Source organism: Caretta caretta, chromosome 2, assembly GCF_965140235.1.
Source record: "Caretta caretta isolate rCarCar2 chromosome 2, rCarCar1.hap1, whole genome shotgun sequence".
In the NCBI taxonomy this organism is placed as follows: Eukaryota; Metazoa; Chordata; order Testudines; family Cheloniidae; genus Caretta; species Caretta caretta.
The window spans coordinates 199,163,702-199,180,243 of record NC_134207.1 but is presented as its reverse complement, the minus strand read 5'-3'; the positions used below and the strand labels follow the sequence as shown (position 1 = coordinate 199,180,243).

The window sequence follows — 16,542 nt, the reverse complement described above, 5'->3', positions numbered from 1 at the left end:
AAGCACCACACGTTGACAGGTAGCTGCCATGTAGATAAAATAAGGGGCCCCATTCCACAACATACAGGGACACACAATCATTAGTTATTTTCTAATCTAAAGCAGGGATTTCCTCAGCAGCCAGAGGAAAAGAAAAGTGTTCTGCCTTTGCATTGTCTTTGCGTCTAACTGAACTCAACCCTAGGTACAACACACAGGAAGCCTGAAAGCAAACAAATAGGAAATTCAACTGTTGTGCTGAGTGAAATTGATTGTAGGGGCTTGATTTTTAAGCATATGATTTTGTTGGCACCCGAGATTAAAATTAATTCTTAATTAATTAATTCTTTGAAGTTGCACCAACTAATGCCCTAAAAAAATTACTGAAAGGTGCTGGGGAGGAGGGAGATTACTTTGGCAATAAACATCGATCACTGTGAAAACCCAGTTGTATTTAAATTTACTGTGGTATCTTTCATTCTGAGGAAATACTGTAAACACTAGAATAGTGGTAAATACTTTGAAATAGAAGGTATCAGTTTTAATGATGCCCACTGTACACACACATTTGTCATACCCAAACTACCATTTCTTAATTTCTAGAGTAAGAGTGGTTTTTGAAAGTGTTCAGATTGTATTTTGTTGGCATAGGGAGGAATGATTATAGTATATCCAAATAATTGTCACCAGCTATCATATCCTTTTGCTGTTCTGTCCATACACATATGAGAGGTCTCATGTGTTTTCGGTTTTTAGGGCTATTTCTGTTGAAGTGGATGAAAACAAAAATTGCCTGAGTTGGGGGGACTAGAGTTAAGCAGCTAAATTCATATTTATGATCTTAAATAAATGAATTGCCTGATTTTCAGTGGTGCTTAGCACTTGTAGCACTCAATGAAGTGTGTGAGGACTGTGAATGGTCAGAAACTCTGAAAATGGTACTTACATATGGATTCATGGATCCAATTTTAAACAGCCGAGGTTGAAAATGTTGGCCTAAATTGCTGTGAAGTGTTGTGTCATGTCTCTAATCCAGTCTTTAGATGTTGGAATGAGAATTTAAAACCAAGAACAAAAGAAAACTAACTTGATCAATCCATCTGTGCAGTATGTGGATCTGTGTATCTATATACATATTTTATAGGGTTTTAAAGGAAAAATTAATGTAATTTTACTGTTTACTCAGCTTCTGCAGTCGCATATCATGTAATGGGTACATTAGATTTGTATATACACTTGGGCCAAATTCTGTTTTGCCACACTGGTAGAAATCCAGAGTTACTCTGTTGTCTCCAGTGGATTTACAGCTATATAATTTGTCTAGGTGTATGCAGTACAGTAGGTAAGGAAAAATCTGTGTCATGTTTCACTTGCTGTATCAGTAAAGATATGTAGCCATGCACATTTGAAACTGCCCTGAATTCTCTGTGGATTGCAAAATTCCAAAATCCCTGGCCTTTTGAAAACTCCACAGATATTAAATCATTCACTGTCCTGGAATGCACTTGGGTTTGCAATGCATATAGCTATAAACCATAAATAATTATGAAAAATTATAAAAAAGAGGTGGCCAAGAAAGTTCTGGCTGGCCCATGTAGATCTAGCGTGCTCTGGGTTTGTGTGATGGGGTATGCATACTCCATCCTGGACAAAAGGGGGTTAATCCCACACTATGGGTGGCGGAAGTCCCACCCCTCAGACCGTGCTGGACATGTTCCAACTACTGCCTCAGTATAAAAGGGAGCAGCCCAGCTCATTTTAGGCTGACAGCTGGAGGGGAAGGACCTGGGGCGGAAGTTCCAGCCGAAGAGCCATCACAGCCTTGCCTGTGGGAACTGGAGACCCTGAAAGCCAGACCAGAGGGCTGCAGATGAGGAGCCCAGGAGCCCCAGTGCTCAATGGACTACAACGCCTGGAAACGCAGTAGGAAGTGACCCAGGGAGGGTGCGCAAGTGGTACCTCCCACGCGAGGTGAGGTCAGCGTGTTTCAGTGGGAGTCCCCGTTGATCCAGTGGCTGTTACAACCCTGATGGCGGCCCCTTCCTCCTCCCCGGATACTGGTCATTGGGCCTTACTGCCCAGGGGCTATGACATTGACTCCGGCCATTGGGCCTCATTAGCTCGTACCAGAGGGCTATTATGTGGACCCTGGCCTCTAGGCCACATTGCCCTATGCCTGTGGGCGGTTATATTGACTCTAGTCCCTAGTCTGCATTGCCCTGAATGTAAGGGGCACCGTAACTGACTCTGGCCACTAGGCTGCGCTGTTTCAAACACAGGGGCTGCAGGAAGTGACTCTGGCCACTTTTGGCCTCGAGGCTGTCGGGGAGACTGTAACGGCGGTGGTATCACAACCCCGCCCCAAAAGGGGGACGAGGTGTGCATACTCAGTGGCACGTGGTGGAGAATGCAGGCAGCGATCAGCGACGTACTGAGAGGCCCCAGGGGGAGGAGATCATTATTAGAGTAATCCTCCGTCACCTGCCTACTTGTCGCTTTGCCCAAGATGGAGACCGAGAAGATTTTAAAATGGATGCTGAAAAGTGGGCAGGAGCAGGCAACCCAGCAACAGCAGGCTCAGCTGATGCAACAGATCACCACTCAATGCCAGCTCCAGAAGGCCCAGCATCAGGAGCAGCAGCAGCTTCTCCAAGAGTTGGCTATTCAGAACAAGACTCAGCTTTGTTGATGTGCCCGACCGATGTGTCGAACCCAAGCCCAACTGGACAGGACCCGGGGGCTCTTCCCACTGGCCTGGTAATACGACTCTCAAAAATGAGACCTAGTGATGACCCTGAGGCATTTTTGGTGACTTTCAAATGGGTAGCCACGGCTGCCAGGTGGCCACCAGAGCACTGGGCATCCCTATTAATGCCCTACCTGATAGGGCCAGCCCAGGTGGACTGCTGGGGGTTAAATCCACACGATGCCTTAGTATATGAGAGCGTGAACACCGCCATCCTGGACCAGACCGGAATTAATCCTAACACTGTACCGATGGCACTTCCGCCAAGAAAGGTACCTGCAGAGAGCTAGGCCCCGGGCAGTAGGCCGTTTGAGGGACAACACCTGGTGATGGTTGGAGCCAGAGAAACGGTCGGCTGCACAGCATGAAGGACACCAATCCTAGGATTATATGTTGGTACCTCTCCCTCCAACCTTATGATTTCCACATCTGTCACTGACCGGATAAGGCTCATGCCAATGCGGACTTCCAGCCAAAGAGCCATCACAGCCTTTGCCTGTGGGAATTGGAGACCCTGAAGGCCAGACTGGAGGGCTGCAGTTGACGGAGCCGCAGGGAATCACCCACGCTGAGGAGCCCAGGAGCCCCGGTGCTCAATGGACTACAAAGCCTGAAAAAGCGTTAGGAAGTGACTCAGGGAGAGTGCGCGAGTAGTACCTCCCACATGAGTGAGGTCAGCATATTTCGGTGGGAGTCCCTGCTGACCCCCACCAAAGGCTTGGTGCAGTTGGGTAGGCCCGGGCCTCCCTACCCGGGCTGCCATCCACCTGGTGGCGGCCCATTCCTCCTCCCCAAATACTGGCCATTGGGCCACACTGCCCTGCACCGAGGGGCTGCGACATTGACTGCAGCCATTCGGCCGCATTAGCTCATACCAGAGGGCTATTATATGGACCCTGTCTGATAGGCTGCATTGCCTTGTGCCTGAGGGCAGTTATATTGACTCTAGTCACTAGACCGCGTTGCCCTGTACATAAGGGCTGCTGGAATTGACTTGGGTCACTAGGCTGTGCTGCACTGAACACAGGGACTGCCGGAGGGATTCTGGCCTCTTTCGGCCTCGAGGCTTTTGGAGAGACTGTAAGAGCAGTGATATCACATCTCCGCCCCACCCCAAAAGGGGGACAGGGTGTACATACCCAGTGACAGTTTGGGTTTGTTTTTTCCCATTTAAAAGGGGTTCAGAATCATCCTACTAGCTTACACATTAAATGTAAAAATGGGTACTTTAAACAAGCAGGACAAAATTTTAATTTCTAGTAGCATCAGAAATATCACCAGGATCCTGACAGGTACATGCCATGAGGCCAGCGTTAGTTTCAAAAGCACTATTTGTGAAGAGGACTTTTAAACAATTCTGTCCTGCCCAGCTGTGCAACACATCTCTCAGTGGTTTTCCACCTTGCTTTTACCGAGAAACAGCAAAATGAGTTAAGGAGAGTATTCCTGGCGATGTTCTCTGCCTTCAAAACTGCCGTGTTGTATTTTTAATGTATTTTTGTCACTATTTCTTTTTACTAATACTTGGCCTGATTTTTAGAGGTGTTGATCACCTGCAACTCCCTTTGTATTCATAGGAGCTGTAAGAGTTTGGCACCCTTGAAAATCAAGCTCAGGGATACAAACTATTGAAAATATTGAAATTCTTCAGGTCATCAACACTTCAGAGCAAGACACTGTGCCAAAAATATTGTCGGTTCAAAGCAAATAATACTGTGCAGAACTGTCGCAATTAAATGCTTTCTTAATAGTTATGTTTGTTTTAACAGATAGCTCTAATGCTAATTTCCAACCGTTAATTTGTTAGAAAACTAGTAACCTTTAAGAGGATTCATCAGTAATAGTTGCAAGCAGAAAAGTAATAGTTGCAAGCTGAGAGGCACAGCAAAGAACTCACAGCTGATGAGGATGGGAATGGCTGTAATGGCTTTAAGCCACCTTTGCTTTCTCCTCATTCTGGGCTGTTCTGCAGCCTCTGGCCTAACTCAGGATATGTCTACGCTGCAGCTGGGAGGTGTAATTCCAAGCTTGGGTAGCTCTGCTCAAACTAGCATGCTGAAAATATCAGTGCGGCTCAGCCACCTGAGTACACATAAAGGATTTCAGACAGGATTGTACTCGGGGTGGGTAGCCCAAGCCACCCACATTGCTATGACCATACTGCTACTTTTAGCACTCTAGCTCAAGCAGAGCTAGTGCGTGTACATCTATCAGAGTTGGGAATTATATCTCTTAGCCGTGGTGTAGACATATCCTTAGGGCATGTCTACATTGCAAATAAAACGTATTCTTACCTGGGGTTAGCTTTTCATGTTAGCTAACTCAGGTTATAATAGCGGTGAAGATATGGCAACTCTACTTTTAACTTGGGTTAGCAGCTCAAGTTGAACCCTTGGTTCTCCCATAGCCTTTAACTTGATTTGTTAATCCAAGTTTCCGTGTCTTCACTGGTATTTTAATCCAAATTAGCTAATTAGTTAACCTGAGTTAAGAGTTCTTTTTAAGTGTAGATGTACCGTTAGATATCTCTGGGGCCCATCTGAATTATGGCAGCCTGCCAGGCTGCCGTGTGGGCTGTATCATTACCCAGAATCTCTGTGGTGCTGTGACTCTGGCCCGGCCCCAAACCCACCTTTCTCTTTTAGGATTACATTTAAGAGTAGTAAATTGAGGATACAGTGAGGGATTTTTGCAATCATCCAGATTTATAGTCAACACCGTATTACATGCTTGACCAGGGTTAAAATAACAAATGGAGTTGGATGGGGGCGGGGGAGGTTATTTTCCATGCTGTTTCCTAGTAAATTGAAATGTGCAGGACTTCCTAGTTGGGCGGGGGAAGGGGGTAATTCTTAATAATAAATAGAGCCTTTCATCAGTCACCAGTTTGAAATTAACCCAGGTCTATAGTGACCAAAGTCATTACTATCTAATGGCTGTTTGGTCCATCTGAAATAAGTTCAGTCCCATATGTAGGAGAGAGATGTTGCCACCACAAATCATTACCACTATACATTTGTTCAAACTAATACCTTTAGTGGAATTGGCTTTAGAGAGGCCAGGAGTTGAATCAACATGGAGATTCCACCAGTTTCTCATCGCTGGCAGTGGTATTGCTGTGTATTGGCTAGGGAAGTAGGGAACCTGTGCTGCCATTGTATGTGCTATGTTTGTTCTGTCAGTAAGCTGGGCACCTCAGTTTCCAGTACTTTCTGTCTGGCTTATTTCATGGATCCTGAATTCACTTTGACATTAATAAATAGATAATATGTAGTATTGCTGGCTTACGCATTCAGTTTCGTTCAAAAATCATGAGATTTAAAAATAACTCCACCAATTTTTGTTGGTTTGCCTTTCTGTTTCTGAGCCTTTAGGGTGCACCACTCTAATCGTAGGTTTCAGAGCAGCAGCCGTGTCAGTCTGTATCCGCAAAAAGAAAAGGAGGACTTGTGGCACCAGTCTCTAAGGTGCCACAAGTACTCCTTTTTTTCCCCACTCTAATCATGTTTACAAGCTTTTCTCCCATGAAGAGGGCTAGAAACTTGCTACTTTTTTAAAGTGAAAACTGAGATCCTCACATAATCTCTTCACTTCAAGAGTTGGGCTTGAAGAAGAACAAGTATTGTCAGTCTCCTTGTAAATTTGAGAGTCAGCAACATCGTTTAACATTCTATTAATACTTTGTATTCTTTTGCAACACATGCATTGTTAGCAAGTGTTGTCTGTTAAAATGATGACCATATCCCACTTTGATTTAACTTTTCTACACCTAGTATATCTTCCCAGAACCAACAGTTTGAAGAACAGTCACGCATGGTAAGAAATCATGTGAAACTGGATGCCACTTCATGGCGAGGCAGAGCCTGCATTTCACCACTGTACAGTGCTAATGCAGATTACAAAAGCTCTCTGTATGATCTACCATGCTAAACACTAAAGATATTCAGCCACCAAGAATTGTTCTATAATGAGGTGGGAGTGCATCAGCTCGTACTTCAGATTTCTCTGCACCCTTGTGTAAAAATAGAGCTGTAAGCTGTCAGCATTCTTTCTCCTTTGAGAATGTGGTTTGCTTTATAAGGATTGGCACCACAATAGTGGGTGGGTTGGTACACTGTACATTCAACACTACAGATGCACAGTTGTTGTAGTCATGTAGATATGGCTTAGCAAGGAGTAATGGTTGGAAATGTTGTGTTTCCTGAAGCACAATACAAACTCTACGCAAAAATATTACTAAATAATTATTAAAATATTAACATGAGTGCTAGGCATATCCAAGATCATATTGGCCCAAGAGGGGTGGGGGAAGAATATTTGGGTATTACAAATTTGAATTGAAAAAGCTTTTGGTTTTATACTGAAGAGTTAACTTTAAAAAGTTAGTGTTATATTGGAAAATAACAAAAGTGTGCGTCAGGTGGTTTGGGTTTTGCAAAACTTCATTAATCAGATTTTGATTTTTCAAAATAGAAACAAAAGATCAGGACATTGGTATTTCCACTGCTTCCACTATCATCTGAACACCTAAATGTTTCCAGTGTTGGCTCTTCTCTATTTTAAATTAAAGGTGTGTCCAATCTAGCAGTTTCAGATCCAGATTTCATATACACCTAAGTTCTGGGACTTTGGGGTCCAGAGTTGATTTTGATTCAGCCAGTAAGATAGAAAAACTTAAAAAATCTGATGTGGTGGTGGGTTCAGAGTTTGAATATCCATTAAATGAGAATCCAGGGCTTTGAGGAAAGTCAGGCCTGTTTCTATTTTAAGTACCATAAAACAAATGAAAATTGAAATCTAGTTTTAGGTTTTTATGAAGGGCATTGGAAGATGTTTTACTTAGGAGCCTGTACAATCCCCTATTAAAGCTTTTTCCTCTCGATGCCTAATATTTTAAAGAAGCCTATTAATTACATAAAAACCTCTTCTTTATCAGTTTACCCTGTATTGTTCCATTTTTACTCCACCTGCTGTTTTCTTACTTGTGATCTTTGCTTCCTCTTTCAGTTGGGTATGTGTTAGAAGCTGGTTTTGTAGAAATAAAATGACTCTCATTTATTTACACAGCAGCTGTCAAAGCATGATATTCTGTCCTGTAGAAGTAAGCAAAAAACAAAACAAAAACAGTTGAGCCCTAGCTTGCTGTCTGCAAATTGCAGAGATTTGGAGATTTCACAGACCATCTTTTTATGACCATCTTTTTAAAAGGAAAAATCCTGCCACAAATGCAAATACTTCTCAGTTCTTGTCACACTTTTGTAACTTATAAAGTAATAGGTTCAGAATAAAGAAAGGTCTCTGTATCTTTCAATGATATATTTCAATCCCCATCTTTAGAGGTTTTTAAGGCCTGGCTTGACAAAGCCCTGGCTGGGATGATTTAGTGGGGGATTGTCCTGCTTTGAGCAGGGGGTTGGACTAGATGACCTCCTGAGGTCCCTTCCAACCCTGATATTCTATGATTCTATGAATGAGAACTCAAAAGAGGGAAGCTGTTGCTTACCTCCTTGTGGTGTCTGTTTCATACAAGCCCTACCCAACTAATATTCAGGCTGCAAAAATTGGTTTCTTAAAAAAAAAATAAAAAAATCCCAAACATATTTTTCTTTTGGCAGTGAGAACAGGCTGCTTAGGAAAAGAGAAATCTAAGACCAGGACTCAAGGTAAGACTGGGTCATCTCTCATTTCTTCAGCGGCTATATAATGCGTGCATCTGAGAGCTGCCATTTGGATCATAGCAAGGGAGGAACCACATCAGTTTATTTTCTTGCCTTGGAATACTTGTTTGTCATCACTCTCCCTTCATATCTGTGTTCTACTTGGAAGTAGTCTTTGTGCTGTATATGCATTTGCCAAGATGTTCATACAAACAATATTCCATTATGGCCTGCTCTGCATATCTCTTATCTGCACCATATATATTCAGAAGCAAATTTGTTTGAGAGTGACAAGGAGCAAACTCTTCTGCCCCCTTCCCCACCCCTCCCCTTTTTTTTTAGTTAGTCTGGACTTGCTACCATATATTTACTAAGGTCCCACTTCTATTCATGTTTTTATTAGGGAGGGGGAAAAAAGTCCAGATGCCTAACAAAGAAGCTTCTGTGTTCTCTGTTTAAAAAAATAAATAAATACTAGTTTCCTATGAAATGTTGATAGATGTACTCAGAGCTATTGTGGGGGGTGACGAATTTGAATAGTCTTGTGGTTAAAGCACAGGAGTGGAAATTAGAAGTGGAGTATACTTTCAGCTGTCATATACTCCTTGTGTGATCTTGGGGTATGTCACTTTACATCCCTGTGCATCATTTTCCTATTAGCAAAACCGGGATCAAAATATCTAACTTGCATGGTTGTTGAAGGCTACATTTATTAATGCCTGTAAAATGTTTTGAGAACTTTGGCTGGAAGACACTGCAGAAATGCAAAATACTGTTATTTAGTGTAGCAAAATTATGAAAGTTTGATGTGGAATATATGCCGTTTAGTAGAACTGTAGAGCCAGGGTAAAAGTTTTACAGTGATATAAATCACATTTAGTGACTCTGAACTCTAAAATGGTCAGATTAGTTCTTTTTCTCATTGATTTTGTATTTGGTTAATGATTCCAGTCCTGAGATCATAAAGCTTTGTAAGATGTAAAAGATACGGGAAGATATCTTTAACCTCTAATTTGAACTATGTGTTGATTTTGACATTGAAATAGTGCAATGACCCGGTAATGTTTTCCAATATTTTAATTTTTGCTGATGTACAAAAATATTGCAGAAGAGCTGATTCCTAATTATTACATGCAGTATTGCATACATTTCTTCCTAATTAAAAAGCTCCTAAATTCTGAATAATCAATTTGTGAAGGCATGTGGTTTTGACAAATTATACATTTAATTTCTAAAGATTTATTAGTAATTTGACCTGCAGCTAGTTAATTATGGTTATGGTACTGATGCAGTAATACTGGAGATTGATATAATGATATGGTTGCAAATTTATTTTGATATCTCTATCTTAATACCAGAACATGACAGTACACTTGTATTTTGTAGCCTTGTCTTCATTATGCTGGAAAGCATTAGTTTAATGAAATTAAGGTTTGATAAGAACCCATTGCATTTATTTGAAAAGATATTTTCAACACAATATAAACATATTAAACTGAATCCTTTAGTCTTTACTTTACACTGGCAAAACTCCCAGTGATATCACTAGTATTTCTGCAGAGTTTGAGCCAAAACTTTTACCCACAATGAAGTTTAAAAGTATTCTTGGTAATGAATTTGCAGGTAGCAAGCCTTCCTTAACGTACCTTTTCTTTTTACATATGTAAAACTGCCACAGGTAATCCAGATACTTCTAATTTTTTTTTTCTTATATGAAGAAAACGGTTAGGCTGTCCAAGGAGAACCTTTTAGTTTGAATGCATGAAACTGAATGTTACTGTATTGTAAATACAATTTGAAAATATCTTTTTTCTCAGTGCCTTGTGGTTTCTCAGGCAAGCTGTTCAAACTCTACTGAGGAAAACAGACTTTTTTTAAAGAGTAGAAAAAGTGCTGTATTTACTACCAAAGACATATACACAATCCATTCCAATTGGTTTTAAAAGAAAACATACGGTGCAGTGGTCAAGTGGTTAGTAGTGACAAAAAACTGGACTGGTAAGAGTTGGTTACCAACAACAAAATAAGGCCAGGTTCACAGATGGTGTAAATGGCATAGCTCCAATGACTTCAGTGGAACTAAGCCAGTTTATACCAGCTGAGAATCTGGCCCAGATTCTATATTCTGTGCTGCATGAAATGTGTCCTTTGTGGTTGGAAACAAAGCCTTCTGTATATTATAAGGCCAGATTCATCTCTGGCTTATACTAGTTTCTGCTAGCATAAGCAAGGATACAAGGCCACCAAAAGGCAGTGGAGGTCTTCAGTGAAAGGGCATTGCATCAGCACAAGGTAGCTACAAGATCTCTTCCACCAACTGAGTGGGTGATATGGCTGGGGATGGCGTGTGGCCACGAGTATAGAGGAGTGTGCTGTTTCAGGGCATCTCCTCTGCATCTTCCACCTGGGGATTTCCAGAGCATCTTTCAGAGGAAACTGAAGTTGTCCCTGTGTAATACATGAGAGAGGGACGTGTTGATAACAATGCCAACCCTCTCCTACATTAGCAAGCCTTCCTCTGTACCACGAGTCTAACTAGGGAGGCCTCAATGAGGGAGGAAAATCATAATGAATAAATCTTAGTAACATCTAAAAATGACCAAAGAATAACTTTTATATACACATGTAACCCTTCTGCCTGTCAGAGTTGGCAGCAACAAGGGCCGGGTTCAGTATCTAGGGGTTCCATTCCAATAACACAATGCAAAACCGGCTCGAGCCCCCACCCAGTGACCTGGGACAAATATATACCACCCCTGCTGGGTGCCTCCAAGAGGCAATACTTCCCCTCTCACAAGCACATAGTCTGAGTGTAGCAAAAAGCCTTTTAATAACAGAGAGAAATAATGTGGCATTATGTTGGGGAAACACCACCAACAGGATTCATAACACAGCCCATGAGCAAAACCCTCCCCAAGCAAATTGGGGCATGTCCTTTCCCTTTGGTTCTTGAGTCCAGCAACCCAAAATCACCCAAAGTCCCAAAAGTCCAACGACCCAAAAGTCTCTGGGCAGGGCAGCCCCAGAGTTCAAAAGTTTATCTGCAGAGTTTTACCTCCCAACCTGGGTGGAGATGAGGAGGCGGGGGTTAAGGGGCACCTTACATGGTCCAAAGCTGATGGCCCCACCTCTCCATGGGGCTCCGCTCTGCCAGCCACCCATGAGCTGCTCTAGGTATCCAACAAACTGCTCTGCTCCACCAGCCGCTCCACTCTGCTCGCCGTCCCACAAACTGCAATGCTCTGCAGTTGCTCCGCTCGCCGTCCCACAAACTGCTCCGCTCCACCAGTCGCTCTGTTCGCCGTCCCGAAAACTGCTCCACCATATAGCTTCAGGCTCCCCCACTACTTAACACAACACTCAGTGATTTCAGCTCTTAGTAAGTTTAGCTCTTTTGTGATTTCAGCTTGTAGTAGGGGAGCCTCAGTGCTGGTGTACCATTAGCCCAAAGTGAATTCAGCTCAGCAGCCTGTAACTAGACTCCTAATGGAATCAAAATTAGCTCTGATATTCCACAGTGGAGAGAGGAGGAAGTGCAATTAGCATGTAAGGCCCTCACCAGGGGGCCCATGCCACCAAGTATTAATACCTGTCCCCAGCCTCTCTCAATTCACAGAGTTTTGGAACCCATGTCCCTTGCCTAGCGAGTGCTACTTAGTTGATGGCGAGTCCCTCCATCATAACAAAAGGTCAAGTACAGTTCCACTGTCCCTGATTCCCATAATCAGGGTAATAACAATTTATTCTTCCTGCCCCAATAACAGAGACACTGGGGATCCCACAGCAGCCAAAGTGACCATCTGGGCAGCTATGGCCTCATTCTAGGCGGGGTGGGTGTGTCTATGCAAATGAGATCAGCCCCTGAAGTTCTTTTCCACAACTTGCCGCACCTCACCACCAGATGTCAGGGTGGAGCTCATCCTGACTCTGCTTACACACATAATGACAACCTGATCTCTTGATATTGTTTTCCCCATTGGAAAGCTCGGTAGCTCCACTTTCTAGTGGTATAAAACTCCTGTTTTTAGCTGTGAAATGTTACAAACCATCTGACAATCATTCTGTTACTGATTTAGAACTGGATACCTACACTGCCCCTCAGACCTGCAGTATTGCCACCCCCACACATTCAAAACTCATGAGAGCAGCTTAAAAATCATAAGATTTTAAAAATAATGAACTTTGGATTCTTTTTTTTTGTTTTCTGATTTTTGAGCTTATAGTATTCACATTTTCAAGCTCTTCCCTGTAACCATGGACGCTATAAACTTTTTTTAAATGGAAGTTGAGATTCTCTCATAATCACTTGGTGCTTGGAGCTGGAGCTTTAAAAGAAACCAAACGGACAAATATAATGAGACTCTTAATGGTATAGCCCGAGTTGACAACACTGGACATATTATTTTGAGGGGAAATTCTACATTTGGCAGGGGGAAGAAACATTTTTCTTCTAGGTTCCTTTTTTTTTTATGTGTTATATGTTTGAGTCTGCTCAGGCATGTGGAATGTTAATAGTAGTCCTGGTGGATATATATTAGTGGGCAGAGTGCAGGTGAGGTGCACAATATATGCAATTCATCACATGGATCTGACCACACCATGATATGTGTACAATACTTTATGAAAAATACATTTTATTTTTAGTAAATATGATATTTGACCAGAGTCAATAAAGCCCATGCCAGTTTTAACTCCCTGCATTGTTTATGGTCCTTGCACTGTAAGGAGCAGTCTTTTGATTCTTTTGCTACCCCTTTAAAAGCACAGGATTTTTTTGTTATTTTAAACAAATAGTACATATTTGCATAATTAGATTGCATTGGAAGAGGAAAAAGGCCTTCTGAGCCATATGGCATATGAGGCACCCAGAAAAGGGTTAATCTGTTGTGAGGAGTTATATAACAATATCCTGGTGTAAATGTCAGAGATTTTCAGCCAATGAGATTTTTTTCTGACAATACAATGCTTCTGTCATATGATTAATTGGTTATTTGTTGTCATTGAAGTTTTTCTGAACTGGAATTAAACTTCAGCTTCTTTCAAACTCTCCGCGGAGTCTTAAATAATTTTATTCCAAACACAAGACAGAAAAAAGATGAGTTCAAATGCTTATTTCCCCCCCTAAAAATGTTACATTTGATAACTGTTAGTGTCAGATAAAAAAATGATTTTTAGCAATGAAGTTCATTTCTTGTTTAAAAACTGGAAAATATTTTTTAAATTTGAGACTCCAAAAAACCCCTTTGTAAATATACAAGAATAAAAGAAAACCTGATACTTAGTGGGTCCTCAACCCAGCGCTCTGTTATGCATGCACAGTTTTCTAGCACCGTCATTTGCATTTTCCGGTTTCAGTGCTCACAAATTTGCTTGTGCATGAGGGAGAACTATCTTTTTAGGGGTGATTTTTTTTTTTTTAAAAGAGCCAGGTGTGTTTTTCCAAAGTCTCACAGCTCTAACAAAGCCTTTGTGACAGAGCCAATATATTTAAACAGAATATGGGGGTGGGTTTCTGGAAGAGATTCATCTGGAGGCCTTTGAAAGCTACTGATAAGATGAGGGAGAAGCCAAGCCTGGCCTGTGAAAACACCACTTAGAAATCTCTGCTTCGGCTGTTAGGTTTTGATAGGGAAAAAAAGAGTGGAGTGGTATTTGTCAACATGTGGTTGAATTCTCAATATGGTTTACACTTCACTTAGATCTCCTTGCATTCTTACCAGTGAGGTTTTCTGTCTGATGATTAGTATTGGCAAAGCTCTTAACTTTTCTGACATGCTTACAAGGCACTGGCTGCCAGTGACATAACATTGCAGCATTGTTAGGTTAGTTGAACTCAGTGCGGTATCACAATAGCGTGCATCAGTCCTGCTACGCAGCTCACTTTTTCTCATACACATAATTATGAAAAGGGCAGGGTTAGGAATCAAGCAGACAGAGTTTAACTTTTGCAAGAGTTTAAAATGTGTATTAATAAACCATTCATTGAGGCCTCAGTTCTGCCATTTAGCCCATAGTAAGGGGGTCCATGATGCTGTAATGCCACAGGAGAACAGCAGGAGATTGGACACACAACTGCTGCACAACTGTTCTATGCCCTTTCTGGGATGAGGCTTATTTTTGCCCCATGCAGCCAGCCAGCTCCATGGGGATTTGGGCAATGGCCCTGCTTCCTTTCCCCTATCTAACTCCCTTTGGGATGCTGTGCACGCCAGGGCAGGAGGGAGGGATCAGTTCATACACTCCCTCCTGGAATTCTGCTGGACCCCTTATACAGAATGCTCAGAGCGCTCAGGTTCCTTAGCCTGATCCCCATGCTCCTCACCTCCAGGTAAGTGCTTGGCAGATCCTGATCCTAAATTAACCTGTAGTCACCTTCAGATGGCTCCAGAGTTTAATGTCCCACTCACTTGATGTCTTTTCACATGGCAATTTGCCCGGAGCAAATGGGATGGAATAAAGGGAACTCTTTTCTCTGTGGGATGGCAAGGGCTGTGTTGAAGAGTTGAGCCAGAGTCTCAATGGATTGAAAACTCCAGCTGAAATGCAGCCTCTCTGTGTAAGAAACCAAGATGAAATGGCTTCTCCTGAGCAGGGCTGATATTCCTGATCAGCCAATCAGAGGCGCGAAGGTAATACCACGTAATTTGTATCATGTGGACTTGCCCAGAGGAATCAAGTAGAAGTTGAAATGCACTACAGAGAACAGTATGGAAGTTGTGAGGATGCAGAGAGAGTAAAATTGATTTGGAAAAGCTTCTACAAATGATTCAGACACAGCACAATTGATACTGTTGCTAGTTCATGGATGCAACAGGAACATAAAAATGGCTATACTGGGTCAGGACAATGGTCCATCCAGCCCAATATCCTGTCTTCTTACATTGGCTAGTGCCAGATGCTTCAGACGGAATGAACAGAACAGGGCAATTATTACGTATACATTCCACCAGCAGAAGTTGCTCCAATAAAATATATTACCTACCTCGTTTCTCTCCTGTCCTGGGGCCAACATAGCTACAACAACACTACTGTTTAAAATGGAAACTTGACAACATGAATAAACAGATTAAATAGTGACACCTGCTTCCTTTGCAAATGCAAGAAACAAAAATCATCCCCAGAGGACTTAACATCTATAACCCTCTGACCACTACATACAATTCCAAATAAGCTGAAGAGCTCTGCAGAAGGAGCAAACAAAAATTGAGGAACCATCTCCTACACCTTACATACATAAATCCATCACTTGGTCTCGCACAATAGAAGAAAAAATCATATAATCTACCTAGAGCTTATACAGGAAATGCAAAACAACTATAAAAATACCTCCTGATGATAGCTATCAAACACAAAGACAAAAAATGGAACCAACTACAACTCCTTCACAACCCATAGAACACCACCACCTCTGGGAGAAACCAAGACACCATGACCCACCCACATGGATGGACACTACACAATACCCCAACATCAACAATCTATTAAGACCACCCCAACTGGAACTAAAGTATGTGTGCTCTCCAAAGCACTGAACTTTTGCCCTGCTACAGAATCTGATCACATACAAATGTGGAAAACTAGAAGAATTTTTCTGCTGACTCCGCCTCAAGGAATTCTTTCAGAATAAAGATGACACAACACACAACTACCAAATCCCCACTGACAGTCGTAAAAAAAAAAAAAAAGAATCATTTGACTGGACATCCCCCAGTGGCAAAACCACACACTGGATCATTACATTGATTGCTTCAGGAAAAAAATGTACTATGAAATCCTCAATTATACACCTTCATCACAATCTTTTTACCATTGAGAGGACAGCTATACAGTCCCTGAAAGCCAACTACCAGATAGTGATAAAACCAGCAGATAAATAAGGCACTGTCATAGTCCTTAATCTTGATGACCACATCAACAAGGCCAACAGACAACTCTCTGATGCTACCCCCTATAAAGAACTGAAAGAAGATCCCACACCACAATTCACAAAGGAATTAAAAGAGACCATCAAATCCTTTCCCAAACAACTCCAAGAAAAACCCTACAACTTCATACCTCACAAAACCCACCCCAAGGACTTTCTACATGCTTCCCAAGATACACAAACAAGAGGAACCCAGGCAAATCCTTCATATCTGGCCAGGATACTCTTACTGAGGG

The 16,542-nt window shown here is 42.1% G+C and overlaps 1 protein-coding gene across 3 annotated transcripts in view; it reads left to right on the top strand.

Annotated features, from left to right (window-relative positions):
• RARB (retinoic acid receptor beta) overlaps positions 1-16,542 on the top strand; it is a 526,846-nt gene that overhangs the window by 354,077 nt on the left and 156,227 nt on the right. For 2 of the 3 annotated variants that reach the window (XM_048838584.2, XM_048838583.2), the window contains one exon: positions 8,341-8,388. The exons of the other annotated variant lie outside the window; for it this stretch is intronic. In XM_048838584.2, the coding sequence (XP_048694541.1) occupies positions 8,341-8,388 (48 nt within the window). The remainder of the gene's footprint in view (positions 1-8,340; positions 8,389-16,542) is intronic. 3 annotated transcript variants of the gene reach the window in all.